The following is a 27,113-nucleotide window of genomic DNA, read 5'->3' as shown; positions in this document are numbered from 1 at the left end:
CAGAGCTGAAGAGGGTATAGAATGTACAAGTTCAGAAAATGGAAACTCCAAACAACTGAACAGCCCAACAGGATGCAGGTTAAAAATTCAAATACAAACAGTGAAAAGGGCTCTTATTAATATTAATGACAACATGCTGATACTTCAATAAAGACATTGTGGTAAAGACATAGTGGCTCTTAAACTCTGCAGCTCCACCAGTGACTCCATCTATACAAACTCATGTTGTGCAGCAAAACATGAGTAAAAAACACTGACATTTATTTCAGATCTATTCAAGATCCAAAAGTATACAAAGATATCAAATATGTCAGGATGGATTTTGGGAAAACAGGAAAACAATGATGCACAAAATACCCACAATATTTCAGTTTCATGGAATTGTGAAGCCATAAACCATCATTGCATCTTGTGTTTGAATATTTCAGTCAGTATAAACACTGCATAGCTTCATAAATGTGTTGGAACAAGCATATACTGGGTATTATATTTGTTACTGTCTGATAGTGTTTTGTTTTTGACTCTAAGGAAATTTAAGGGGAAAATTAATTAAATTTAACATAGAATTGGAAGATGTTCAGAGTGAATTGTCCAGTGTCATTTTTTTCTTGTTATATTTAAGATTTAAATCTGCAGCTCTAATGGAGTCAATTGACTAAACCACTGAAGCAGAAAATAGACCTTACAATTAAAATGCTCAGTGTGGATTAACACAATATCATCCTGATAGTGTCACCACAACTTTCACATTATATTTGTCTCAGCACACATGTAAACAATAGTGTCTGACCTCAGAGTCTCCAGTCTACAGTGTGGACTCTCCAGAAAATCACACAGCAGCCTCACTCCTGAATCCTGCAGCTTGTTGTAGTTCAGCTTCAAGTCTCTCAGATGGGATGGGTTGGACTTCAGAGCTGAGGCCAGTGAAGCACAGCTGGTCTCTGACAAACTGCAGGAACTCAATCTGAATAAAGAATAAATGATGTCACTTTAAAGGAAAATGTTCCTGCTTGAAATCATTCAATGTTTCATTATATGTTCAGAGCTGAAGACGGTTTAGAATGTACAAGTTTAGAAAATGGAAACTCCAAACACCCAGACCCAATGGGATGCAGGTTAAAAGCTGTCAAATACAAACAGTGACAAAATGCTGCTACAGTGACTTCAACTCTTAAATTGCCAGTTCCACAAGTGACTCCATCTATATAAACTCATGTTGTGCTGCAAAACATAAACTAAAAATATATTAATACTTTAATTTTCTTTGGGTTTTGAGCTCTGGACGAAACAGCATTAAGACACATACAATAAAACACTAAACAATACAACACTGAACAAATACAACAAAAATAGGTGTCTAGGGCAACTCTGTTACTTACTTGCTTGGCATAAATTTTCATGTAAATGATCCACTTTTCCCAGTTCTTGTCAAAAATATTTCGTTTAACTTTTAGCAGGTAGTTCAACTTTTCCATTGAATAGATATACCAGAGAATCTCAAACTATTTCTCTTTCCCTGTAGGATCAGCTTTTTTGCTGGCTATCAGCAAAATTTTTGCCAGATATCTCCTTTGTACTACCTCCTCAATGTTCCTTAGGTACATCACAGCATAGTTGTTTGGAGTGGTATATCCCATAATGTCTTTAATAGTTACATTTACGTTATCCAAGAAATGCTTTAGTTTAGTGCAACTCCATAAAAACATGAGTATGGTTGGCCACACTGTGTCATACACATTTTATACCGTTCTTCAGCTGAAATTTCAATATTTAGCTCTGATTTCCATTTGTTTCTTTATGTATAATGCTGAGCTTCTTCTGCTCTCCCCTAAGGCTTGGTAGAAGGCTAAGATGACCAGTGGTCTGCCTCGGGGCTGGTTTCACAAAGGTATTTTACACTGGTCTGTAGTGTTAGGCCAGTCTTGATTTTGCTCATAGATTAGTCTAATGCAAGTTTGACTGTTTCACAAAAATAAAGACTGACTAATTTTAAGCCAAAAAATGAGACACCTTACCCCCAGGCTAACTAAGGCTAACAGGCCTAAGACCCATGTTACCATGGTTACAATCAGTGACACCAACTGACCAGTAGCACCCAACAAAAAAAGGGGGAAACATGGCTCATAATTTGTGGTTTGCTAAAATTCTTCTAGAGAGAGCAATGAAAAGGGAAAGAGTTTTTAAGTCCGCAGTAACCCACTGGCTCACTCAGCTCTGCTACAGGTTTGCACTGCATTGAGATTTTGTCCAACAGGAAGTTTCCTAAATGTTGTTGAGGACACTCTCAGCAAATCTTGAGTGTCATGGGTACACAGGGTATCGAGGGCACTTTCAGATAAGGTCCCTCAGTTTCCAAACCAAACTACTGAGCTAAACAAAATCAAAAGTGGGCTCTTCAGCATTTCAATGCTTCCCAATGTTGTAGGAGCCATTGATGATGTCAGAATCCAAGTGCTGTCAACTGATGAACATCTGTTTGTAAACAGAAAAAGATATCACAATCACAATCAAGCGTCGCAGGAAATCCACCATATCAGCTCCCTTGGATCCCTCTGGAACTCCAACAATCAACAGATTTGACTGTCTACTCTTATTTTCCATATAGTCCACTCTTGATTGTAGTGAGGCTTAATTCTTCTCCAGCACTTTTATGTGTTTTAGCGTATCTGCCACATCATCTTCAGATTTACTCACCCTTTGTTGCATTTTGACATATTGCTCTGCCAAGTTTGTCATAGCAATGTGAAGTTGATTGACTTTCTTTTCTGTTCCTTGAAGATTAGAGAGGACTTCTTTTTTGCTGTCCTCAATTGCTCGGAGTTTCTTTTCCATTGTGAATTCACCTGCCATCGTTAAGCACACAGTAAAAAAGGTGTTGACTTCCAAATGAGGGTGATTTCACACCACCCTTGGTCCCTGTTAGTGGGTAGAGGGAAATTCCTCTTTTGTGGTGAAAGTGGATATTTCACATATTCTAGTAGTCCAACTGTTCATATGGTTAAAAAGTTCTCAGAGAGAGAGGGCTGTATAATCCAGATGAGGTCTTTAGTGTGAATAGTATATCTCAGTAGACCACCTTCATTCAAAGTAAAAAACACTGTCTGAAAGGCTTTTAAAGATCTGATAGTGCCTGCTATAGTGCATTCCAGAGAAAGGGGATGTGTGTGTGTAAGGCAAAAAAACAAAATATCTTACAAGATTGTCAAAGTAAATCAAAATATCCCATATTTTCACTGAACTAAAAAGACAACTGCTCTAAAAAGAAAGGGGAAGGGGCAACTAAAATAGACTCAGGGAAGATGGGCAAATATTCATTAGTTTAATATACCAGGGCACTTGTTGCAATAATGCCTTATAGATAAAACAGGTGCTTCCATATTTAGTTAGCATTGTATTACATACTGTAGGGGAGGACTGATTACTTTGGGGGAATCCACTCAAATTCCTGTAGCGTTTCCCTTGCTTGGCGGGCTGCGCCGTCACCCTTTCTCCCCCCCATCTTGTTGGCATGGCTGTGTCAGTTGAAGCCACTTCATCGTTGCTTCTGTATCCATGGTAGTGGATTTGGGTATCTCCATGGTGTATCCCTGCTTCATCAGGTCTGGAGTCCCAATGGATTCTTATTTTAGTGAGGGGGGGCCTAAAAACAGATCCCCTTTTCACTCAGTATTTTCTTGATCCTGATGTATGCCTTATGTTTCTGAAGTAGTTCTGTTGCAAAGTCATGGTCAGAATTCAGCTGCTGTCTTTCTAAGACAATTTCCTTTTGCCAAGCTTTTTTCAGGACAATCTTCTTGATATTAAATTCCAGAAAGTTAACAACCATGGACCTTGGTGGTGAGTTTCGGTTTGGTTTCTGGGCTAGCACTCTATGGGCCCATTGGATTTGTAGGCTGACATCTGATGACAGTCCAATGATAACTTGGTTGTGAGTAGTCCCTCAACATACTTCGAGGCTAAGTTCCCTTATTTGTCCTTGGGTATTCCAAAGATATGAAAGTTATTTCTTCTACTCCTTCCTTCAATGTCTGTCAACTTATCTTGCAGGATTCTCTGTTGTTTCAAAGACCTACACTGTGCATCCTTCCCTTTCATATTCCATTGTCTCTGTTTCGCTGATTTGCACCTCTGCTTCATTGATTTGAGTTTCATGTGTTTATATTGTTTTGATGTTAGCAGAGAGTTGCTGGTATATCTCCTGTTTTAGTTTGTTAAGTTCAGACTCAACGTCTTTTGTGACTTGTTCTTTAAGTGAATTTAAATCTATTTTCATTTCAGCTTTGATGTCATATATCTCTCAGCTAATTGCATCTATCCCAAAGCACATTGTTGCAGTTAGTGGAATGCCAAATTGTTGTTTTGACCTTGTTTCATTTTGAATTGATTATATCAGTTAACGGAAGAATTGTGGGAAGTTGGTTGGTATAGACATCACATATCATCATAAAAGTTTTGATTCAAATAGATGCTGAATGTTTTTTATTGTCTGATAGTGTGGAAAACATGAATGTCTGCTTTTATTTAAATTAACATAAAGGTTAAATTTAAGACTTTAATGACTTTTATCTCAGCACAGTGGTAAAAATGGTGTCTGACCTCAGAGTCTCCAGTCTACAGTGTGGACTCTCCAGAAAATCACACAGCAGCTTCACTCCTGAGTCCTGCAGCTTGTTGAAGCTTAGCTGCAGCTCCCTCACATGAGAGGGGTTGGACTTCAGAGCTGGAGTCAGATAAGTACAGCTGATCTCTGACAAACTGCAGAAACCCATTCTGAATAAAAAAAAGTAAATGATGTCACATTAGAAGACAATGTTCCTGCTTGAAATTATTCAATGTTCATAATCTCCAAAATCGCATGTTGTACAGCCAAACACAAGTAAGAAAATACAAATTTATTTCAGATTCTACAGCACCCAAAGGTTTACAAAAGATACCAAATATAGCAGGATTGATTTTGGAGAAATGTGAACATATTGTTTCTCCAGACACCTACAATAGTTCAAATTTATGGAATGATGAATCAATAAAAACTCATTTAATATTTAGTCTTAATATTTCAGTCAGTATAAACTCAAAATATCATCATAAAAGTCTGGAAAAAGCAGATACTGAATATACAGTGCTGCTTGAAAGTTTGTGAACCCTTTAGAATTCCCTAATAGTAGTCCTAATACTAGATAAAGGGAGCCCAATTAAACAAATGAGACAAAAAAAAACATTTTTTTCATTTTTTAAATTCATTTATTGAGGGAAATTATCCAATCTTACATATTTGTGGAAGGCAAAAGTATGTGAACTCTTGCTTTCAGTAACTGATGTGACCCCCTTTTACAGCAATAACTTCAACCAAACGTTTCCAGTAACTGTTTATCAGCTTTGCATATTGGCTTGGAGGAATTTTAACCCATTCCTCCTTACAGAACAGTCTCAACTCAGGGATGTTGGTGGGCTTCTCAACATGAACTACATGCTTCAGGTCCTTCCACAGCATTTCTTTGGGATTAAGGTCAGGACTTTGACTTGGCCATTCCAAAACATTATACTTCTTCTGCTTTAACCATTCTTTGGTAGAACGACTTGTGTGTTTAGAGTGGTTGTCTTACTGCATGACACTTTCTGTCGAGCTTCAATTCACAGACAGATACCTTGATATTTTCATGTAGAATTTGATGGTATGACTCAGAACTCATAGTTCCATCAATGATTGCAAGCTGTCCTGGTTCAGATGCAGCAAAGCAGCCCAAACCATGATACTACCACCACCATGTTTCACAGATGGGTTTAGGTTCTTATCCTGGAATGCAGTGTTTGCTCATTGCCAAACATAACTCTTCTCATTCAAACCAAAAAGTTCAATTTTGGTCTCATCCATTCACAGAACATTGTTCTAATCACCTTCTGGCTTATCCACGTGGTCTTGAGTGAACCGTAGATGGCAGCAATGTTCTTTTTGGAAAGTAGTGGGTTTCTCCTTGCAACTCTGCCATGCACACCATTGATGTTCAATATTCTCCTGATGGTGGACTCATTAACATCGACCATAGCCACTGCAAGAGAGACCTTTAGTTTCCTAGATGTTACCCTGGGGTCCACTGTGGCCTCACAGACTATTACAAGCCTACTCTTGGTGTGATCTTTGTTGTTTGACCACTCCTGGGGAGGGTAACAGTGGTGTTGAATGTCCTCCATTTGTACACGATCTGCCTGATAGTTGACTGGTGGAGTCCAAACTCCACTGGTTTTATAACCCATTCCAGCCTGGAATGGAGTATCAGCAACTCTTCTTCTAAGATCCTTCGAAATATCCTTTGTTTGAGCCATGATACACTTCCACAAACCTGTGTTTTGAAGCTCAAAGTTTGAAAGTGAAGACTCAGATTTATCTTCTTTAAATAAGGTAGGGCCTCCCAGACTCACACTTGATTGTCATCCCATTAATTGAAACAACTGACTGTAATTTCCCCTTCAAATGAATTGATAATCCTAGGGATTCACATACTTTTGCCATGCACAAATTCATAAGATTGGATCGTTTTCCTCAATAAATGAATGAAAAAATGTTTTTTTGTCTCATTTGTTTAATTGGGTTCCCTTTATCTGGTTTTAGGACTTGTGTAAATATCTGATCATGTTTTAAGTCATATTTATGCAGAAATACAGAAAATTCTAAAGGGTTCACAAACTTTCAAGCAGCACTGTATTTTTTTGTTGTCAAACAGTGTAGAAAACATGAATGTCTGTTTTTATTTAACCCTTTCATGCATGGTGTCCACTACAGTGGACAGATATTTGGAAGCCATCTTGAACCATTTCAGCTGTAGTATCATGTCCCAACTACCAGGTGGTGAACCCCCAAAGTGTTGTCTACAATTCCATCTGAATATCATTTTTGACTCTCTCTGTGATTTTGTGATATTGAATCATAAATTCAAAATGGCGGAGGATAGAGGAAATGCACCAAGTAGCTCAGAAAAAAAACAGGTAAAAAGTATATTTTTCAACTAAATGAGATGTTTGAAATACTTTTATCAAGTTTTTAATAATATTTTTCTGGTACATTATTTTCTGTGACTGAAAATATATCTGTCCACTCCAGTGGACGTCATGCAACAAAGGGTACATTCTGTCTATTGGGCCTAGGTCTTGTTTTTCAAATATCCTCTCTATTGTTGTTGTTATCTAATGTTCTTATGTGTATTCATACCACTTGCTCTTAGTAATAAAATAATATATATATATAAACATAAATATATATATATTGCCTATATTGATTTCCATAAATCACTTTTTACTCTATTAATGCATGGTGTCCACTACAGTGGACACATTTCAAAATTCAATATATTAAAAAAAAGTTACTGACATGATTTTTCACTTGTTTAAGAGTAAAAGTAAACAATAAAAAATTTTTTACTCTGTGATTTAATAATAAATGCATGAAAGGGTTAACTGAGCAATGATTACATTTAAGTTCAAGATCAAATGTTTCAGAGGTTAAGAGTGAATTAACCAGTGTAATACTTTTAATGTTATATTAAGTATATTTTAAATATGACTTTCAACAAGATGTACAGTGTGGGTCAACATAAAATCGGAGGTCAATGCACCATCAAAACTATTGATTGATTCTTCATGAAAACTACGGTTTCAGTGTTTGAAAGAATGTTTTTATAGTGTTAACAATGGTTTAAAATGTAATAATTAATTAGTATTTTCATATTTAAAAACATTTGAATGTCTAAACTTGAAGGGGATTTTTACCTCATAAAAATCATCCTTCTGTTGGTGTCACCACAATGGTGAGAATCAGAAACAGGTTTATTGCCAAGCAGGTTTACACATACAAGGAATTTGCCTTGGTGTTGCGGTTTCACATCATACTGATCTTAGCACAGAAGTATAAAATGGAGTCTGACCTCAGAGTCTCCAGTCTACAGTGTGGATGCTCCAGAAAATCACACAGCAGCTTCATTCCTGAATCCTGAAGCTTATTGTGGCTCAGCTCCAGCTCTCTCTGATAGGAGGGGTTGGACTTCAGAGCTGAGACCAGAAAAGCACAGCTGCTCTCTGACAAACTGCAGTCTCTCAATCTAAATAAAGAATAAATTATGTTGCTTTAGAGGTAAAAGTTCATGCTCCAAATCATTCAGTGTTTCATTATGTGTTTAGTTTTACTCAAGTTTATCTCATCATCTCATCTCAATCTGTTGAGAGCTGAAGGTTTAGAATGTAGATGTTTTCCTAACACCTGAACCCAACAGGATGCAAGTTAAAAGCTGTCAAATACAAATAGTGAAAAGGAGCTCTCATTAAAATAAATGACAACACGCTGCTACTTCAATAAAGACATAGTTACTTCACCTCTTATACTCTGCCATCTACGCCAGTGACTCCATCTATACAAATATTATATTGTGCAGCCAAACATTGACATTCATTTCAGGTTCTACTCATCATCCGTAAGTTTACAAAGATACAAAATATGTCAGGATGAATTTTGGAGAAATGTGAACACATTTATTTCCTACAATTCAATTCAAGTCAAAAATGGTGTCTGACCTCAGAGTTTCCAGTCTACAGTGTGGACTCTTAAGAAAATCACACAGCAGCCTCACTCCTGAATCCTCAAGTTTGTTGTAGCTCAGCTCCAGTTTTCTCAGATGGGAGGGGTTGGACCTCAGAGTTGAGACCAGAGAAGCACAGCTGGTCCCTGAAAAACTGCAGCGACTCAATCTGAAAAAATAATAAATGATGTCACTTAAGAAGAAAATGTCCATAAGGTTTGGAACAAGCAGATACTTCATATATTTTTTATTTCCTGATAGTGTGGAAAACATGAATGTCTTTTTAAAATTTACATCAACATAAGTTTCAATTTAAGGTGAAAATCAAATGTTTAAGAGGTTAAGAGTGGATCACCTAGTGTTTCATTTTTAATGTTATATCAAATATGTTTTAAATATGAAGCTCAACAAGATGTTTAGTGTGGATCAGCATAAAACCTATGAGGTCAAATCCCATCAAAACTAATAACATAAAAACTAAGATTTGAATGTTTGAAAGTATGTTTTTGTATGTATGTATAAATATGTGTATATACGTGTGTGTGTGTGTGTGTGTACAAGTTGTCACCACAACTTGTACATGATTTTTATGTCAGCACAGTGATTAAAATGGTGCCTGACCTCAGAGTCTCCAGTCTGCAGTGTGGGATCTCCAAAAAATCACACAGCGGCCTCACTCCTGAATCCTGCAGCTTGTTGTAGCTCAGATCAAGCTCTCTCAGATGGGAGGGGTTGGACCTCAGAGCTGAGGCCAGAGAAGCACAGCTGATCTCTGACAACGTGCAGCGACTCAATCTGAATAAAGAATAAATCATGTAGATAAAAACCTATTAGAGTATAATCAGATCATTTCAGTTTTTAAATGTATAATTCAACATTTTATGTCCTAATCAATGAACTTTTCCCTAAAATGAGCACAGTGACTTTGTCATTGTGTAATTGAGGATCATCATGTCAGCCTTCTACAGACATCCAAATGTCACCACAACATTATCAACACTTATTCATGCCATCACAGATCAGCTAATAAAATGCTGCTAACCTTGATCAAGTCTGTAATAATGATCAAATTAGACATGTTGGATTAAAAGGCGTTTGCATTATTTTTATCTTCTTGTAAATTCTGATAATAATGTGTTGTTTCATTAAAAACAGAAAAGTAAATATTTTTCCTCATAATGAGGCGCTTATTTCTGACCACAGATTTACTCTCATCATTACTCGACTGACTATGATCAGTGCCAAACACCAGACTTTCACATTCATACACATTCAACTAATTAATTAACTACACAGAGGCTTATCTTCTGTTCCTCACTACACTCACTAAATCTGACAGAATGCTGAATCTGTATTATGTCACAATCTTGATGAGTCTCTTCTGTATGTATGTATGTGTTTTTACCCAGAACTCGTTCACCTCTACACTGGTACTCTTAACTACACCCTGAATCATCAATAACTGGATTAAATGTGCACCGAGCATGGTGACGAACATGTTCTCCTAATCCTAAATGTAACCTAGAACCATCATTTACAAACATGCCTGCAGTGCCATATTTATGCTGTGTTTCTGTACGTGATTGTGTGAGACTCCCACAGTTTTCTTACAAGTTTTAGCCTCTTTTGGTTAGAGACTAGATTCAAAATGAAACCAACTGTTTGGGCATTTGACTGAAACTTTAAAAACCTGATGTGATTTGTGGTGCAAAAAAATGAGTCAAGCTAAATTTGAAATTTCTGTCACAGCTTTAAATAATTGGGTAGACATAAAATGTACAAGAGGAAAACAGTCAGTGAACTGACCTCAGAGTCTCAAGTCTACAGTTGGGACTCTCCAGTCCAGCAGACAGACGCTTCACTCCTAAATCCAGCAGGTTCCAGTTTCCACTCAGGTCCAACTCTTTGAGATGGGAGGGCTTAGACTTCAGAGTTGAGATGACAACTTCACAATGAGTCTCAGACAGTCGACAGCCAGAAAGTCTGTGATTACAGATAAAATAACATTTAAAATACATTATCATCATGTCATTCGATGTCAAATATGACATCAAACATTTTTATCACAACTATTGATATTGTGATAGAGAGGTCTCCTCCTCTCCAAAAACAAATGTAAATGGGGATTAAAACCCGTAAAAATACTGAATAAAGTTGTTTCACGTAAAAATCTATGTTTCTCCGACAATGTTCGGCGAGCACCGGACTTCTGGGAGGGGCTGCTAGCTGAGCTGCTGCTAATGGTTGCCCAACTTGTTTCTCTGATAACTTAAGATCCAGACATCTGATGACTAAAATTCTTCATCCGGTATAGTTAAAAACAACCAAGATCTAAAAAAAAGTTTATCATAAAAATTTGGCTTAAAACTGAATAAAAGTCAATTCATAACAGTTTCTGATGAATAACCACAATGTTGACGTACTACCTTGTATGTGTATACTCTTTGGTAGACACCATTGTGGCGAACAGCCACAACGCCAATGTATTATTTTGTACGCTTATACTCTCTGGTAGACGCAATTGTAGCAGACAAACAATGCTGACACATGCATTTTGTGCACATATACTCTTTGGTAGAGGAAGTATGACGCCACTAAGGCGACCAAATGAAATGGATCATTACCTTGATTAAAATTACAGATTTCTCTCGGTTTGAACATTTTTGGAAACATTTGGGATAATGTAAGTACACAACTCAACAAAATATACAACATAGGTCTAGCTGTTTTTAGACATTTTAATGCGGGATAGTTACATATTATAGCTTTAAAGGTGCAACACATAAGAACTGGCCATCTTATCCAAGCAAATAGGGGTGTTTAGAAGGAGTCCCTCCATTTCCTTTTCATCTCCCATGAAATTAGTTCCTAACTCTTGTTGCATTAACAGTATGATAAGGACTAAAAATTCTGTTTTTTATAAATGTATTGGTGTTCAAGGGCTTAATTTCCACACACACTTTTGATTTACTCATTAAAATCTCTAAATATTGCCCTCTGACTGTCCACCTGCTCGAATCCAGATTAGAGAAGAGAGGAGTTGATGAAAATGTTGACATGCTTATCTAAGTCACCTTCAGCTATCACAAGAAATTAATCTTTGAGTAGCAAGGGCTTTGTAGACTTTTGTGCCCTGTTTTTTGCTTTTCACGTTACATACAAGCTGGTAGCTGCACCTAATCACAGATATTACATGTATGTGTCTCTCTACTGTAAAATACTGCAGTCTTTTGTCATAAAATAATAATAAAACTAAAGAGATTCATTGTGTTTACTAATTTGATTAGTATAGACACACCAAAAACAAAATAAAGTTTTTCTTGCTCTTGAAGAATTTGTAACAACTGAACATATAGTGAAGCACTTCTCATATATGACTTTAGTAAGAATCAGGTGTAACATGCTTAAAACTTTTATAATGTGCAAGGTTTACAGTGTTCATGTGTCTATCTTTACTGTAATACTAATGGCTTCAGATGAGAAGGCAGCTTTCTAATGTTGATAATCACATCCGGACTTACACAGCCTTTCTGCAGTTCCTCACAGCTGGGATCAGTCTCAGTCGTCCCTCCTCTGATGTGTTGTACTTCCTCAGGTCCAACTCATCCAGAACCTCCTCTGACATCTGCAGCATGTAGGCCAGAGCTGAGCAGTGAATCTCAGAGAGTTTCTTCTCTGATCTGTTCTCTGACTTCAGGAACTCTTGGATCTCCTGATGTACTGAGTGGTCATTCATCTCCATCAGACAGTGGAAGATGTTAATGCTTCTGTCAGGAGAGATATCCTCAGTGCTCATCTTCTTCAGGTTGTTGATGGCTCTCTGGATGACTTCTGGACTGTTCTCTGTCCGACCCAGCAGGCCTCCTAAAATACTCTGATTGGACTCTAAAGACAGGCCATAAAGGAAACGAACAAACAGATCCAGGTGGCCTGCTCTACTTTCAAAGGATTTCACCATGGCTCTCTTCAGAAAGTCATCCAGGGATGAGTAACTATAGTATTTTCCCAGGAAGTCCTTCAGTACCTCTTCCTTCCTGTTGGTGTAACAGTGGTACATGTAGACTGCAGCCAGAAACTCCTGAACACTCAGATGAACGAAGCAGTAGACTGTTTTCTGGAAGATCACGCTCTCTCTTTTTAAGATCTCTGTACAAAATCCTGATAACACTGAGGCCTCTGTGACATCAAGACCACACTGCTCCAGGTCTTCTTGGTAGAACATGATGTTTCCTTTCTCCAGATGTTCAAACGCCAGCCTCCCCAGCTTCAGAAGAACTTCCCTGTCAGCCTCTGTCAGCTCCTGTGGACTTGTCTCATGTCCCTCATCATACTTGTGCTTCTTCCTCTTTGTCTGAACCAGCAGGAAGTGTGAGTACATGTCAGTCAGGGTCTTGAGCAGTTCTCCTCTCTGGTCTGTAGTCAACATGTGCTCAAGAACTGTAGCAGTGATCCAGCAGAAAACTGGGATTTGACACATGATATGGAAAATCCTGGATGTCTTGATGTGTGAGACAATTCTGCTGGACAGCTCTTCATCACTGAATCTTCTCCTGAAGTACTCCTCCTTCTGGGCGTCAGTGAAGCCTCGTACTTCTGTTACCCTGTCAACACATGTAGGAGGGATCTGATTGGCTGCTGCAGGTCGGGAAGTTATCCAGATGAGAGCCGAGGGAAGCAGATTCCCTTCAATGAGGTTTTTCAACAGCACATTGACTGATGACTTCTGTGTGACATCAGACACAACTTTCCTGTTCTTGAAATCCAATGAAAGTCTGCTTTCATCCAGGCCGTCAAAGATGAACAAAACTTTACAGTGAGCAAGCTTCTCTGCTGTGACCTTCTGTAATGTTGGATGGAAAATATGGATCAGCATGAGAAGACTGTACTGCTCATCTCTGATCAAGTTCAGTTCCCTGAACGAAAGCAGAATCACCAGACTGACATCTTGGTTTTCCAAGCCCTCTGCCCAGTCCAGAGTGAACTTCTGCATTGAGAAGGTTTTTCCAACGCCAGCAACACCACTCGTCAGAATGACTCTGATGTGTTTCTGTTGTTCAGACAAGACTTTAAAGATGTCGTGGCACCTGATTGGAGTGTCATGGGGGATCATCTTGGAAGCTGTCTCAAGCTGCCTCATCTCATGTTGGGTATTGACCTCTTCACTCTGTCCCTCTGTGATGTAGAGCTCAATGTAGATGCTGTTGAGGAGGGTTTCATTTCCTGCTTCATCAGTTCCTTCAGTCACATGTTGACATCTCTCCCTCAGACTGATCTTATGCTCATCTAAAACCTTCCGGAGAGCATCATTCACTAAAACAGAGAAAAATGTGAAACTAAACAAAGAAAATCTGACAATTATTTATTATTATCAACACAAAAACAATCTGTCTTACTTTGTACAGGGCTGGTCTGACTGTCTGTCTGCGGTCCAGGTCTTGTTCTGGATCTTTTTCCACACTGGGGACAGGAGGAGTCGCCTGATGAGGCAGACTGGTCCCTGTATGAGGTGATGCACTGTCTGCAGAACCAGTGTCCACAGCTGGTAGAGACTGGATCCTTCAGGACGTCCAGACACAAAGAACAGCAGGACAGCTGCTCCTTCACAGAAACATCACTCCTCCTCCTCTTCTTCTTCTTCTCCCTGTGAAGACATTTCTTTATAATTAAAATGTCAGTCATTAGTTGTCATTTGTATTTTGATAGATTACCAACCTTAAGAGGGTGTCTTCTGTAATATCAGCCAGACTGAGGGAAGATGCCGTAAGAGGAGAGGGAGAGAAAAAGTAGTGGACAATGAGGAGAGAGCAGCATGCTGCTGCTTGTGGAGGCCTTGATGGACAATGAATGATAACCCTCATCCCTGAAATAGTTTTTATCTCATGCAGATTACCATCTTATTTACATGAATGAAGGAGACTACGTTTTTCATTGAGATAAAATGACTTTCTTTCTCCCTTCATGATTTCAATGTGCATACTGCTCCAGCCTCAGGTAACCAGCTGCCAGGCTGACGGGTTGTGCGTTGTGCATTAGGCTGCGGGAGAGGGGGCTGCAGCAAGAAAGTTGAACCAGAATCAACTTTTGGAGAGACACAACCTGTAACACTGTACTTCCCTGCCATGAGGGAATACAAAAACATTAGTAGGAAGAGGGGAGGACATTTCTCTTGGTTTGCTGACGGCTTCCTGACTCATTTTAAAAAAGACGAGAGACAGAGAGAGAAAGACAGAGAGAGAGAGAGAGAGACAGAAAGAGAGAGAGAGAGAAGTAGTGGTCAAACGAGCTAGAAAGCGGTTACAAATAAGTATGCCCTAAACCGCACCTCCACACAAACCTGCAGAGGTACGCTGCGATACCTGATAATGGCATTAGTCTTGTCAAGTTCCTTGTTTCCTTCGACATAATAAAATCCAAAATATGTCCAAATGATTGCCTTCATTGCCGATGGGGCAGGTTGTATTTGTTTTTCTGTCAAGTACTCCACTGCTAGCGGTCTCTCCATGACACACACTACACTTCACCTCCTTCTTGCCCCCATAGTTGGGTCTGGGTGGAAACCAGCACGGCATCATTGCGTGATCTCTAGGATTTAGCAAGCTAACTCATGTCAGGAAAAAATGGAAAACAGCATCATGGCAAGACTGAAAAATGTGAATTGATTCTGAATCAGCAGAGATAGAATCATGATTCTTATGTGAATCAATGTTTTTGTGCACCTCCAGTGTAGAAGTGTGGGAGATTATATGGATTTCCAGTGGTTGAGAATAAGTTTCTTAAATACAATTAATGAAAAAGAATAATCCAACTATGCAGATAACTCACTGTATCTTCTAATACATCTTGAAAAGTAACAAATTGAAAATCAAAATTTTGATTCAAATTAAGTCTTACCCCCCATTATTTCTAATAAACACTTTTCTATATCAAACCAAATCTTTTGGATTTTTCTACAATCCCAAAAAGCATGCATCAGTGAATGCATAATTCCATATTCAACACTGCACTCTCATATATTTTTATTATAGTTAGGCTATTTATGATTATTTATACTTATTTAAAAGTATGTGCAAATTATGTACATTATTTTATATTGAATGAAACAACTTTTCATTGGCTGTAATATTTCTCAACTTTCTTCACATTTTTAATACAAATATTCACTGTGACTTCAACTTAAAGGCACAGATGTGTAAATCATCATTGCGTTCTTTTCATTGACAGGTCTACAGACTGGTGCAGCAGGCAGAGCTGTTTATATGAAAACAGGTGATTATGAGCGTGTCTGCATCCATCTATGGGGAACTTTGGGAGGGGAAATCAGGCTACTAAACCAACTTCTACAATGACCGAGATTAATAAAACAGTAACACAAGTATGCTGTGCTTTATAAATGGAGTGAAGAGTCTGTATGCATATTTCTGTTTTTGTGTGTGCTTTGTGATTTTTGGTTATGAACCAGGATTTATTTTATGAATCTAACCTTTAGTATGTTTCATTGCATTTCCTACAGTGTTTCATTGACACATGTCTAATAATCGAAGCATCTTCAGGCCATTTTAAACTAAAAACAGTCTCTTACTTCATGTCTGAGGGTCCAGGTTCATTACTGAAGTCTGGCGGATGATCTTTGGACAAGTCACTCTTCACTGATGGACAGCTGGATACTGGAGACCCTGCTCTGTCCTCCTCTTCCTCCACACAAAAACTCATCTTGAGGACTTCAGTCAGTCTGAGAGGTAAACCAGAAACACTGACTGTGAGATTACAAGATCTTGCAAGATTCAAGAAAAACAAGTCTGTTAAAGAGTCACAGTAACAAGAGACAAATATTTATATTAATTTATATTCAATGACTCCTCTTCCCTCTGCAGTCCTACAGTCATTGTCACTCCTTCCCTCTCCATTTACAGGAAATCAGCTGAGTTTACCTATGTGTGTGTGTGTATGTGTGTGTGTGTGTGTATGTGTGTGTCTAATGCTCACACAAATCAGCTTTTTAACATGATATGTTTGTGAGCATCTCTGTTGGCCTCAAAATGATAAAATAAAATGTGTTTTGGTCCAAATGTTGGTACATTATATCATCTTTGTTTATATCATGCAAATTTAGTTAACAATTTAAGTGCTTTTTCTGTAATGATTTCTTATGGACTTCTAGTTATTTATAATTATCTATACTTATTTAAAAGTATGTGCAAATTATGTACATTATTTTATATTGAATGAAACAACTTTTCATTGGCTGTAATATTTCTCAACTTTCTTCACATTTTTAATACAAATATTCACTGTGACTTCAACTTAAAGGCACAGATGTGTAAATCATCATTGCGTTCTTTTCATTGACAGGTCTACAGACTGGTGCAGCAGACAGAGCTGTTTATATGAAAACAGGTGATTATGAGCGTGTCTGCATCCATCTATGGGGAACTTTGGGAGGGGAAATCAGGCTACTAAACCAACTTCTACAATGACCGAGATTAATAAAACAGTAACACAAGTATGCTGTGCTTTATAAATGGAGTGAAGAGTCCGTATGCATATTTCTGTTTTTGTGTGTGCTTTGTGATTTTTGGTTATGAACCAGGACTTATTTTATGAATCTAACCTTTAGTATGTTTCATTGCATTTCCTACAGTGTTTCATTGACACATGTCTAATAATCGAAGCATCTTCAGGCCATTTTAAACTAAAAACAGTCTCTTACTTCATGTCTGAGGGTCCAGGTTCATTACTGAAGTCTGGCGGATGATCTTTGGACAAGTCACTCTTCACTGATGGACAGCTGGATACTGGAGACCCTGCTCTGTCCTCCTCTTCCTCCACACAAAAACTCATCTTGAGGACTTCAGTCAGTCTGAGAGGTAAACCAGAAACACTGACTGTGAGATTATAAGATCTTGCAAGATTCAAGAAAAACAAGTCTGTTTAAGAGTCACAGTTACAAGAGACAAATATTCATATTAATTTATATTCAATGACTCCTCTTCCCTCTACAGTTCTACAGTTATTGTCACTCCTTCCCTCTCTGTTTACAGGAAATCAGCTGAGTTTACCTATATGTGTGTGTGTGTGTGTGTGTGTGTGTGTGTGTGTGTGTGTGTCTAATGCTCACACAAATCAGCTTTTTAACATGATATGTTTGTGAGCATCTCTGTTGGCCTCAAAATGATAAAATATATAATATAATATAATATAATATAATATAATATAATATAATATAATATAATATAATATAATATGATTTCTTACGGACTTAGAGGAAACAAAAACATGTTTAACATCAGCTCCTGCATATTCCACTGGATCTGAAGTAGAAGACTGCATCAGGATTGGGATCCTAATTTGATCCTGGATTGGGATCCTGCGAGTTCTGCGGGACCCAATGCATATCTTGCAGGAGCAGACGGTTTTAACTTTGCTGCAGGTAGGAGCGGGCAGTCAAAAAGAAACTGCAGGTCCTGGGTTTTATGGTGCTGCAGTTGGCCTGCAGCACCAGATAAAACTCCAACAGAGCTAGGCTGAGTGCTCGGTCAGTGCTCCTCCTAGTGCTCCCTGACACTGCTACTTGCTGCTGCTCCTCCTCACACATACACACACACTCATGAATGCACACTACTGCTGCAACCTGCTGACTTCACCTGAACAAGCAAAGAACAGAAACACCAAACAATGTGTGCATATTGCATTATGCGATATCGCAGGTTATTACTACTTTTGTGCTCTTTTAGGAGGTAATGGAGGAGTTGTAAGCTTGCATAAAGTTACATGCCATTATCATTAGGAGCTCTACTCCTGATCAATGCACTAAAAGACACAGGGAAATGAAAAAAAATAAAACAATCTCAGCAAAACAAACAACCACAGCCAACAACACATGTTCTAAAGTAAGAAGCCTAAAATAAATAAGTACAATGTCATTTTGCCTTAGAACGGGAGTACTTTTTGTTATTACCGACAGATATGCATGTCTTTAATAGGCCTACTACACAATAAAATAACGGTAACAGGCTGCAGAGAGGAAACAGCTGCTGGCAATGATAACTGACAGCTGATCCAGCTGTGATCAGCTGTAGCCGTCATCAGAAACGGACGTCGATTACTTCAGAGGAAAGCACGTCTCATATCTCTTCAGACAAATTTCCTCGTTTCCTTTCTCCTCGCTTCGTTTTCTTGAGTCTTTCCATGCATCCTCAATGGGAGGGACGTATTCAGCCGGTGCGGCAAAAACGCCAGTTCCCTCATTCATTTGGATGGGGGTAGTGCGGCTCGGCTGCGGCCGTTGTAGCCGCTGCGGCGCCGCACCGGACTGCGGCCGGAAAGTTGAGACAGAGTCAACTTTTGGAGAAACGCTACTCGACGTCACTGCAGCTGAAGGCTGCGGTGGCCAATCACAGCGGGAGATCAGACTGATAAGAGTATAAATACTGATGACCCCACAAAAGGCCTCATATCCAATAACAACGTTATTATTATTTATTATATTATCACCGTTAGTGTGAGCAGGAAACCCAAGCAGCCAAGTCTTGGAGCCACAACAACCTACTGCTCAGTACATCCAAAACTCATCAGATATAGCATCTCACCTGACAATAAAACTCCCAGACATATCTCAGGTGAATTATCACAACCATTTAATTTTTCACACACACACACACACACACACACACACACACACACACACACACACACACACACACACACATACATACCATCATGTAAAAATCGAGCTTTAATTACATCACCAAAAAAGCTCAGCAGAGAAACTTCAGACAACTCAAGAAACTCAGTGAAAATCGTATTTAAGTCATTTTAAGACCTAGCGTTCAGATTATTAGATTTTAGACTTTTAAAGACTTTTTAAGGACCCGCGGAAACCCTGATTATCGTTTGTTTCCCAGGGAGCGAATTAATAATGTCTCGTTATTTATCAAGAACAGAGGCCAATCAGAAAGCGGTAATTTGGTGCCTCTGCCAAACAATAAGCATTCTTATATATTTTTCCAAATGAAAACAAGAGAAAGAAAAAGTCTAACGTTCCTGGACTGAGACTGGTTTATTAACACTCACCGGGCATCGGGCGACAGTTCCTGTTCGTACGCTCTGCTTCATCTTAAAATGGAGTCTGACGGAATTATGGACTGAACTGGCACTGCCACTTACAAGAAGTCACGTGACCGTGTAAACGTGCGTGTGTGTTTGTCATAAACATAAATGTTTATGTGGATATCTTTTGGCTTAAACAGGTTAAATTAAAATGGGTTTTGGTGGAAATGTTAGAACTTTATCTCACCTTTGTATTGAATGGATGGAAATTAATTGATGTTTTTTCTAAGTTTTGTGGTTTTATTTGTTAGTCTAGGACAGGTCTTCACACTGAGCTGAGGGACGGAGAGACAAGAGGCGTGTGCCGCAATTTGTGTCAAAACTCTTCTTCCTTTCTCGATGACAAAGTGAAATCTGAACACACAAATAATACACACATTTTTTAGATTCAGCGTGACTTACACTCCCCGACGATATCATTATATGTGACGTGCCTATCGAATAAATATCTACAAATGTAATTAGAAATCACAGAAAAAAGACGTTCTCCATAAGTTTTCTTCAATAACACGATAATCCAGCAATGTCTATAGATCCATGGCTACACTGCAAATTGAGAATAAAAAGAAACTGATAACTCATTCGGGATATATTTTGTCAGCATGTAAACAAATGGCTAAAGGCTAAGAAAACCACAGCTAACTCGCAGTATCCATAGCTTCAAACTCAAGAGAGCAGAAAATGGTGACAGGACAAACAAAGCTAAAGTTAGTTGGATTTGGACAAGCTAACGTTTTGTAGCTCAGTTCAACAGCTTCTCTTGCTTCACAAGCAAATGGTCAGGCAAATTATGTGGATCTACACTAATCATACAGGTGCCATATTTCTCATACACCTAAGTGATGAGTTTGCAGCTATGGTACAAAGTCATTCCAGTGAAAACTTTGTATTTTGGACATCTGGGTTATTTTTGGAGGCTTTGAAATGAAAATAAAATTCAATTCACATCTAATGTATTTTAAGGAAGTGAAACCAAAATAAATAAAACCAAACTAAACACCACAATGGATGCATGGAAAAATGTTTTTAATGTGTAAAAAACAACAATTTTTTTCTTTTTAAAAACACTTTTAATACAAAACACATACTCTGAACTTTAAATGTCTAACTTCTTTTTCCCTTTTATCTCAACTGTCCAAGTCACTTTTTCACCCTCCTCCTCGATAAATGTGTATTTACCAGCATGTCCACACTCTTACCAAAGGTCAGTGACTAAAGTCTTCCTGAGGTCCTCCAACCTCCAAGTCTCTTTCAAATGTAGGACACACTTCCAGACATTGTGAGTTTTATCTCAGTCTGGGTTGGGTTTGGCGTGACAGAAGATTCCTTTGCCATGTGGGGAAACACCTGAAACAGACACGCAGTCCATTCTTCTTTTTCCTCAAACTGACAGTGAGCAGAAATAACTTGTGTGGTCTGCAGAGCGTCTACGCCACAGCGGGGATAAAATACTGCAGCGACACATCTTCATGCAGCAGAATCAGGTGGACAACGCTATGATGGACGATATCTGAGGGGACAAGAGAACAACGTTGGTGCAAATATGATTTAACCAGTGATGTAGCAAAGAGTAAAATCCTTTACCTAATTAACAGTAGTGCATTTACTGTTTACTGTAGTGCATTTGCAGCGTATTCCAAAGCATAATACTGCCATATTAATAATAAATTTGACAGTAATTGTGCATGCTCAAACCCAAAACTTAAAATGAAAAACAGACTTCAATCTTTTTTGTCATACATAATAAACACACAAATGTAAAAGTGTAAAATGTGAATCTACAAAGTAACCAGCAGCTGCAGCCAACAGATAAAAGTAGTGGAGGAAAATCAAAAGGATGTGTCATCTTCTTCCACTGTAAACCTCATATTCAGATCCAGCTCGATGATCATTATGGGAGATATCTTCCAGCATCTCCTACTTTAATTTCCATCTAAGGTGAGTGTGTGCAGCTGTGGGTCGACTTACTGCACATGGCCTTGCTGGGGTTGACCTGCTGTCCCATGAGGAACTGCTGCAGCTTCCTGATGTCCACCCTAGCCTGGGCCATGTTCTCTGGATCCCTGCTCTGAGACAGACCACCGTCCTGGGAGGCGTCATCACCTGGAGGGATGGAGAGAAATGAGCAGGAGGACGTATTTTTTTATTTAGTAAGAAACAGAGGCAAAATGTCCCCAAAATAAAAATTGTTAAAAAGCTTAATCTCGAAGCAGAAGAATTGGAAGAAGTAAGAACTAAAGCTCACCATGTTTACTATCTGAGTACTAGCATTAGTTTCGCAAGAATTTGGACAAAATGAACGTTTCACCTCATGATGGAATCAGAGGATCACCAAAGTTATTACAATTCATCCTGAGGGGAACATGAATGTGTGAACCAAATTTAATGGCAATCCATCCAATAATTGTCAGAGTCAGAGGATCACCAGTCATTAGGATATGTTGTCTGTGGACCATCCATGTGTGACAAATATTTGTGCTAACCCATGTAGTAGATGCTACACAGAATTAGGGACAACTTTGACCTGCTGGTGGTGCTACAGGAAAAGTCAGAGGATCAATAAGGTCATTAAAATTCATCCTCTAGGGAACATGAATGTGTGAACCAAATTTCATGGCAATCCATCCAATAGATGTCAAGATATTTCTGTAAAAAACAAAATATCAACCTCATGGTAGACAAGTCAGTCTCTAAATGCTTTGCTCAACTACTAAAAACCCTACAATGCAGAACCAATCCCAAGTCATTAGAGCAGCCCTTCATATTGGGACGGTAACATGCAGCAGTCATGTGCTACCATTATTTCCGGTGAGGCGTTGACAAAATGTAAGGGGTGTAGGTTTGTTAGTGGCTGTACTCTCCGCCATTCAAGCAACTACCATGCATTTAGAAATCCCCAGATGACTGGCAGGTGGCGAGATCTCTGATTGTCTGGTATCGCGAGACTGACCTTGTAGTGATACTAAAGGAAATGTCAGAGGATCACCAAAGTCAGGGGGATTCATCCTGAGGGGAATGTCAATGTATGCACAAAGTTTAGTAGTGGACAGACAGACTGACATAGCCGTGCTGCTAACGTGGCTAAGAAACAACTGACAGTAACATTGTTTTTACCCCACGGAGGGTTTCCAAGGTCTTTGAAGTGAGTGGTGACAGAAACCAGATCTGTCTCAATCTTCAGGTTCATCTCTCCATTCAGGTTGGCCTCTATTACCTGAGACACAAACACACAAAAACTTGAATTTTACCTCTAACAAACCAAAACTTTAAAACTAGCTGACAAACTAGCCAACATGTTGCAGGTTTCAAAAGGCCAAATATGAGATTTGAACTTTCTGGACCAATTTTAAAGTATAATTCTGGTTTGTTTTAACAAGTTTTGCTAGAAGTAGCTAAAAGTTTTTAGTGGCGGATTTATTTGGAGTTTGGATTTATTTTAAGGAATGTGAAGTTACCAGGAAGTTGGAGAGGTTCTTCATTCTGTCCACAACGTTCTTCATGGTCTTCAGAGGAGGCAGGTAGATACTGACCTGCGAGGAAAGACAAATCACAAAACATCTTTTTTGTATTCCAACATTCACTCTTTTTAGCCAAACACAGCGCTTGTTGGAGACTGAAATTTTTAAATCCACCTTTATATTTCAGAGGAATGCTATCCTCTGAATGTATTTCTCTTTAGAAGCTTTATGTGTATAACGTCTCCACAGTTTTTTGGGCATGTATTGCACCTCATAGCAGTGTCACTTACATCAAAGTCTGGCATGTCTGGTTCTTTGAACTCATGCCAGAGTCTCCGGGGGATGACGTCAACTGGGACATCATGAGTGACGACTCGGCTGATGCTGGACAGGGTGGGCTGGACAGGACAGAGGGAGAGAGGACATCACTCAGTTTCTCAGACATTATGCAACTGTTTACCCAGACTGAGCTGTACTCCGTGAAGTTCCCCTTTAACATTAGTCTAAGAGTAGTACAGAAGTTCCCAAACCTGATCTTTAGTTAAGTTTCTGTGTCTGTTTAGATTTTGGCTTCATCATTTCTGACAAGTGGGTAAATTTTAAGGTCTTTACTTCAATAAATTGTGAGTTTTTAGCTTTTCAGAATGAGCTGCTTATAAGTCAATTCATTCATTGAACTGTTCTGGTATCGATTAATCGTTTTAAGTTGTTTTTTCAATTGAAAACACAAAACATTTAATAGTTATAGGTTCTCAAATGTGCAAATTTGCAGCTTATTTTGGTCTTACATTATAGTGAATTGAATAATGATAGTGTTATATTTTTGTTATTGACAATCCAATTGACTGATTAATCATTTAGTCAATAAAACAATGAAAAATGGCCCTCACATTATCCTAAAACATAAATTGACGTCATTGTTTCCCTCATGTGGTGACAAACTGTCTGGCAAGAAAACATCTTTCTGATTCCTCCAAGTATCTTTTTTAGTGTGGCAGAGTTTTTATGCCTCCATGCAGACAACAGTTGTGGATGAAGGTATTATGTTTTCAGGTTGTCCGTCTGTCCCCTTCTTGTGAACGCCTGGAGGCCACAAATGTCCACTTCGACTAAAGGATGAACTGATTATAATTTGGTGGTCAAAGGTCAGGATCACTGTGACCTCACAAAACACGTTTTTGGCCATAACTCAAGAATTCATAGGCTAATTATGAAAAATTTCACACAAATGTCTAATAGGATAAAATGATGAAAGGTCAAAAGGTCAACTTCACTGTGACATCATAATGTTCTGCAAAAACACTTTTCTGGCTGTTATTCAACACAATAACTGAGGAACAGAAGGGGAGATTGTGACCATATTTCATATTTGGTCAGACACTTGAACTGGTGACACTAATCTTGGTTCTGACTTTGAAACTGTGGTGATTGTTTGGATCTTCTGTGCTGCCGGGTTGAAAATGTGTGAGAAGCATCCACGTTTTAGAATATGTAGCTTCTTTGCAGCAACATCCGTACCTGAAGCTTTGTCTACTGTCATGACTACAACTTTGTGTTCTAGCAGAATCAGCTTTAGCAGCCAAACGTGAACATATACTCACTACAAATATTGTACGAGTCTGGACGGACATGGATGTAAACTGCAATTTGACTGGTTGGTGGAGGCGTACAACTGCAAGGCGGTATTTTCTAGTTTTAGAGTGATTTTTACAGTCTCACCAGCTCAGCGGCGATGGTGAGGCAAGGGCAGTGCTTCTTCGTCAGTTTAACTTTGACGGCCTTGGCGCTCTGGACTGTCTTCAGGGCTCTGGACAAGTTCTCTGGAGTCACCTCCAGACAAATCTCATTGGCCTCAGAGGACACGCCCTCCATCTGGTATTCATCAAAGAAGTTAGCCTGCAGGGAGGAAAACAAACTACTGATTGGTTGGTATATTCAAAAAAGCACAGACAGTCTTATGCTTTAAGATCTAATCTATTGCCTCCATGTCACCATTTCTCTGTTAATTCATCTCTTCTCATTCCAAACTCCATCCTAATCTCTGTTCGGTCTGTAACCTTTGACTGTGTTTTATTTCCCAACAGGTGAAACATCGAGGCTGAACTACAAAATGTGCCGCTGTTACCTGTGACAGTTCACACCACATGCTGACCCCTCCGTTGGCCACTTTACCAGACAGAACGAAGAACAGGTTGTCAGGAGTCAGTCTCAGGACACACATCTTTGTCAGCTTTGAGATGGTGGTGATGACTCCTGGAGAGGACGAGGAAGAGCAAAGTTATTAACCACAGTGACAGAGACTTAACTTAAAGCTGTAAAAAAAACTGTTTTCTCGATTAACCAATTAGTTGTTTGGTCCATAAAATGTCAGAAAAAAGTAAAAAATGTGGATCAGTGTTTCCCAAAGCCCAAGATGACGTCCTCAAATGTCTTGTTTTGTCCACAACACAAATATATTCAGTTTACTGTCATAGAGAACTAAAGAAGCCAGAAAATATTCACATTTGAGAAGCTGAAACCAGAGAATTTTGGAAGAAGTATTCCAATAATTTACATAAGTACCAATACAGCAATGTAAAAATACTCCAGTACAAATAAAAGTCCTGCATGAGAAATCCTACTACAGTAAAAGTACATAGGTATTATGAGCTTGATGTAGTTAAAGTATTGCAGTAAAAGTACATAAGTATTATGAGCTTGATGTAGTTAAAGTATTGCAGTAAAAGTAGTGGTTTGGTCCCTCTGACTGATATATTATTATATATGACGTCATTAGATTATTAATAGTGAAGCATCAGTGTTAGAGCAGCATGTTACTGTTGTAGCTGCTGGAGGTGGAGCTAGTTTACACTACTTTATATACAGTTAGCTAGTTTAGTCCAGTGGTTCCCAACCTAGGGGTGAGGCCCCTCCAAAGGGTCAGCAGATAAATGTGAGGGGTCGTGAGATGATTAATGGGAGAGGAAAGAAGAAAAAACAAAGTTCTGATACACAGGATTTCCACTCAGTGGAAGTATGAAGTAGCATCAGATGGAAACAACATTAGCAGCGTCCGTCAGTAAAAGTTTCTCGGTTTCCTCGACGTATAAAAACTAAGCGACTTACGGGTGAAATGGTTGAGACAGGCGATATCCACGATTTTCCCTCGAAACTTCATTTTTACTTGTGACAATAAATATAGTAAATATTAGTTTCAGCTCCTCTTGTTTGGCGCTTCAGAGCGTTTGTTTGGTCCGTCTGTGTCAAAGGTCCGACGGAAACATCAGCCAGCCTCAACGTCTTCTTCTGCTTCTTCTTACCGCCACCTTCTGGTTGGAGCACCCTAAAAAATAATACTTTTGTAACCCTTGGTCTATTTAAATCTATGATCAGAAACCACTCAACTTCTGTTTGTACCTGTTTTAATTGATTTGTTTTCATATCTTGTATCTTTTCTTATCTGTACTTAAATATTTGTTTTGATAGATTGTTTTCCTTTATTTTGTATCTTTGATCATTTTTAAAATAATTTTAAGCTATATTCGACATCACTGTAAATGAGGGCCCGCCCTCAATGATTTGTTCTAGTTTAAGGGAAGTGCTGAAAAAAAAACTGGCCCATGGTTGAACATAATTGCTGACCCTTGACACACTGTATAATAAACATTACATGTCTAAATTATAAGATACATTTTTAAAAAATGAAATAGTTTTACTTTTTCATTTCTTATCATCAGTTTGACTTAGAATCTAATTATTTTTTTTACTGAGCATGAGTATTTTCTTCAGATTTATAACATTTAATCTATGGAAAAGCTGGTGGAGACACACCATCATACAATGTTCTTTGATTTTACTCTGTCTGATGAAAAATATCACCATCATAGCCTTAGGTGATGTAGGAAATTAAGCTGTCAAATAAAGGTAGTGGAGTAGAAAGTAATATAATATATAATAGTATATAATATTTCCCTCTGAAATGTAATGGAGTGGAAGTATAAAGTAG

General features: G+C 38.5%; 2 protein-coding genes across 3 annotated transcripts; both read right to left on the bottom strand.

The window, feature by feature from the left end:
• Window positions 1–729: 729 nt before the first annotated feature.
• Window positions 730–19,688, bottom strand: LOC122972231 (NACHT, LRR and PYD domains-containing protein 12-like). 2 transcript variants are annotated; one of them, XM_044339182.1, is made up of 11 exons: window positions 19,635–19,688; window positions 17,272–17,421; window positions 16,144–16,293; window positions 13,958–14,205; window positions 12,086–13,874; window positions 10,371–10,547; window positions 9,186–9,359; window positions 8,560–8,733; window positions 7,917–8,090; window positions 4,597–4,770; window positions 730–964 (listed from the first exon to the last, which is right to left on the bottom strand). In XM_044339182.1, the coding sequence occupies exons 2-11, from the start codon at window positions 17,400–17,402 to the stop codon at window positions 745–747; spliced, it is 3,411 nt and encodes a 1,136-aa protein (XP_044195117.1). In that variant the 5' UTR covers window positions 17,403–17,421; window positions 19,635–19,688; the 3' UTR covers window positions 730–744. The 2 variants fall into 2 exon arrangements, with proteins under 2 accessions (XP_044195117.1, XP_044195118.1); XM_044339183.1 differs by lacking the exon at window positions 4,597–4,770.
• Window positions 19,689–21,057: 1,369 nt separating this feature from the next.
• On the bottom strand, window positions 21,058–26,406 carry hus1 (HUS1 checkpoint clamp component). Its single transcript, XM_044339267.1, has 8 exons — window positions 26,234–26,406; window positions 25,254–25,381; window positions 24,848–25,024; window positions 23,419–23,526; window positions 23,126–23,200; window positions 22,785–22,884; window positions 21,639–21,773; window positions 21,058–21,180 (listed from the first exon to the last, which is right to left on the bottom strand). Exons 1-8 carry the CDS (start codon window positions 26,283–26,285, stop codon window positions 21,098–21,100), a joined length of 858 nt encoding a protein of 285 aa, XP_044195202.1. The 5' UTR covers window positions 26,286–26,406; the 3' UTR covers window positions 21,058–21,097.
• Window positions 26,407–27,113: the final 707 nt, after the last annotated feature.

Source organism: Thunnus albacares, chromosome 21 (genome assembly GCF_914725855.1).
Source record: "Thunnus albacares chromosome 21, fThuAlb1.1, whole genome shotgun sequence".
Lineage (NCBI taxonomy): Eukaryota > Metazoa > Chordata > Actinopteri > Scombriformes > Scombridae > Thunnus > Thunnus albacares.
The sequence above is the reverse complement of the archived record's forward strand: the minus strand, read 5'-3'. Positions and strand labels throughout refer to the sequence as shown.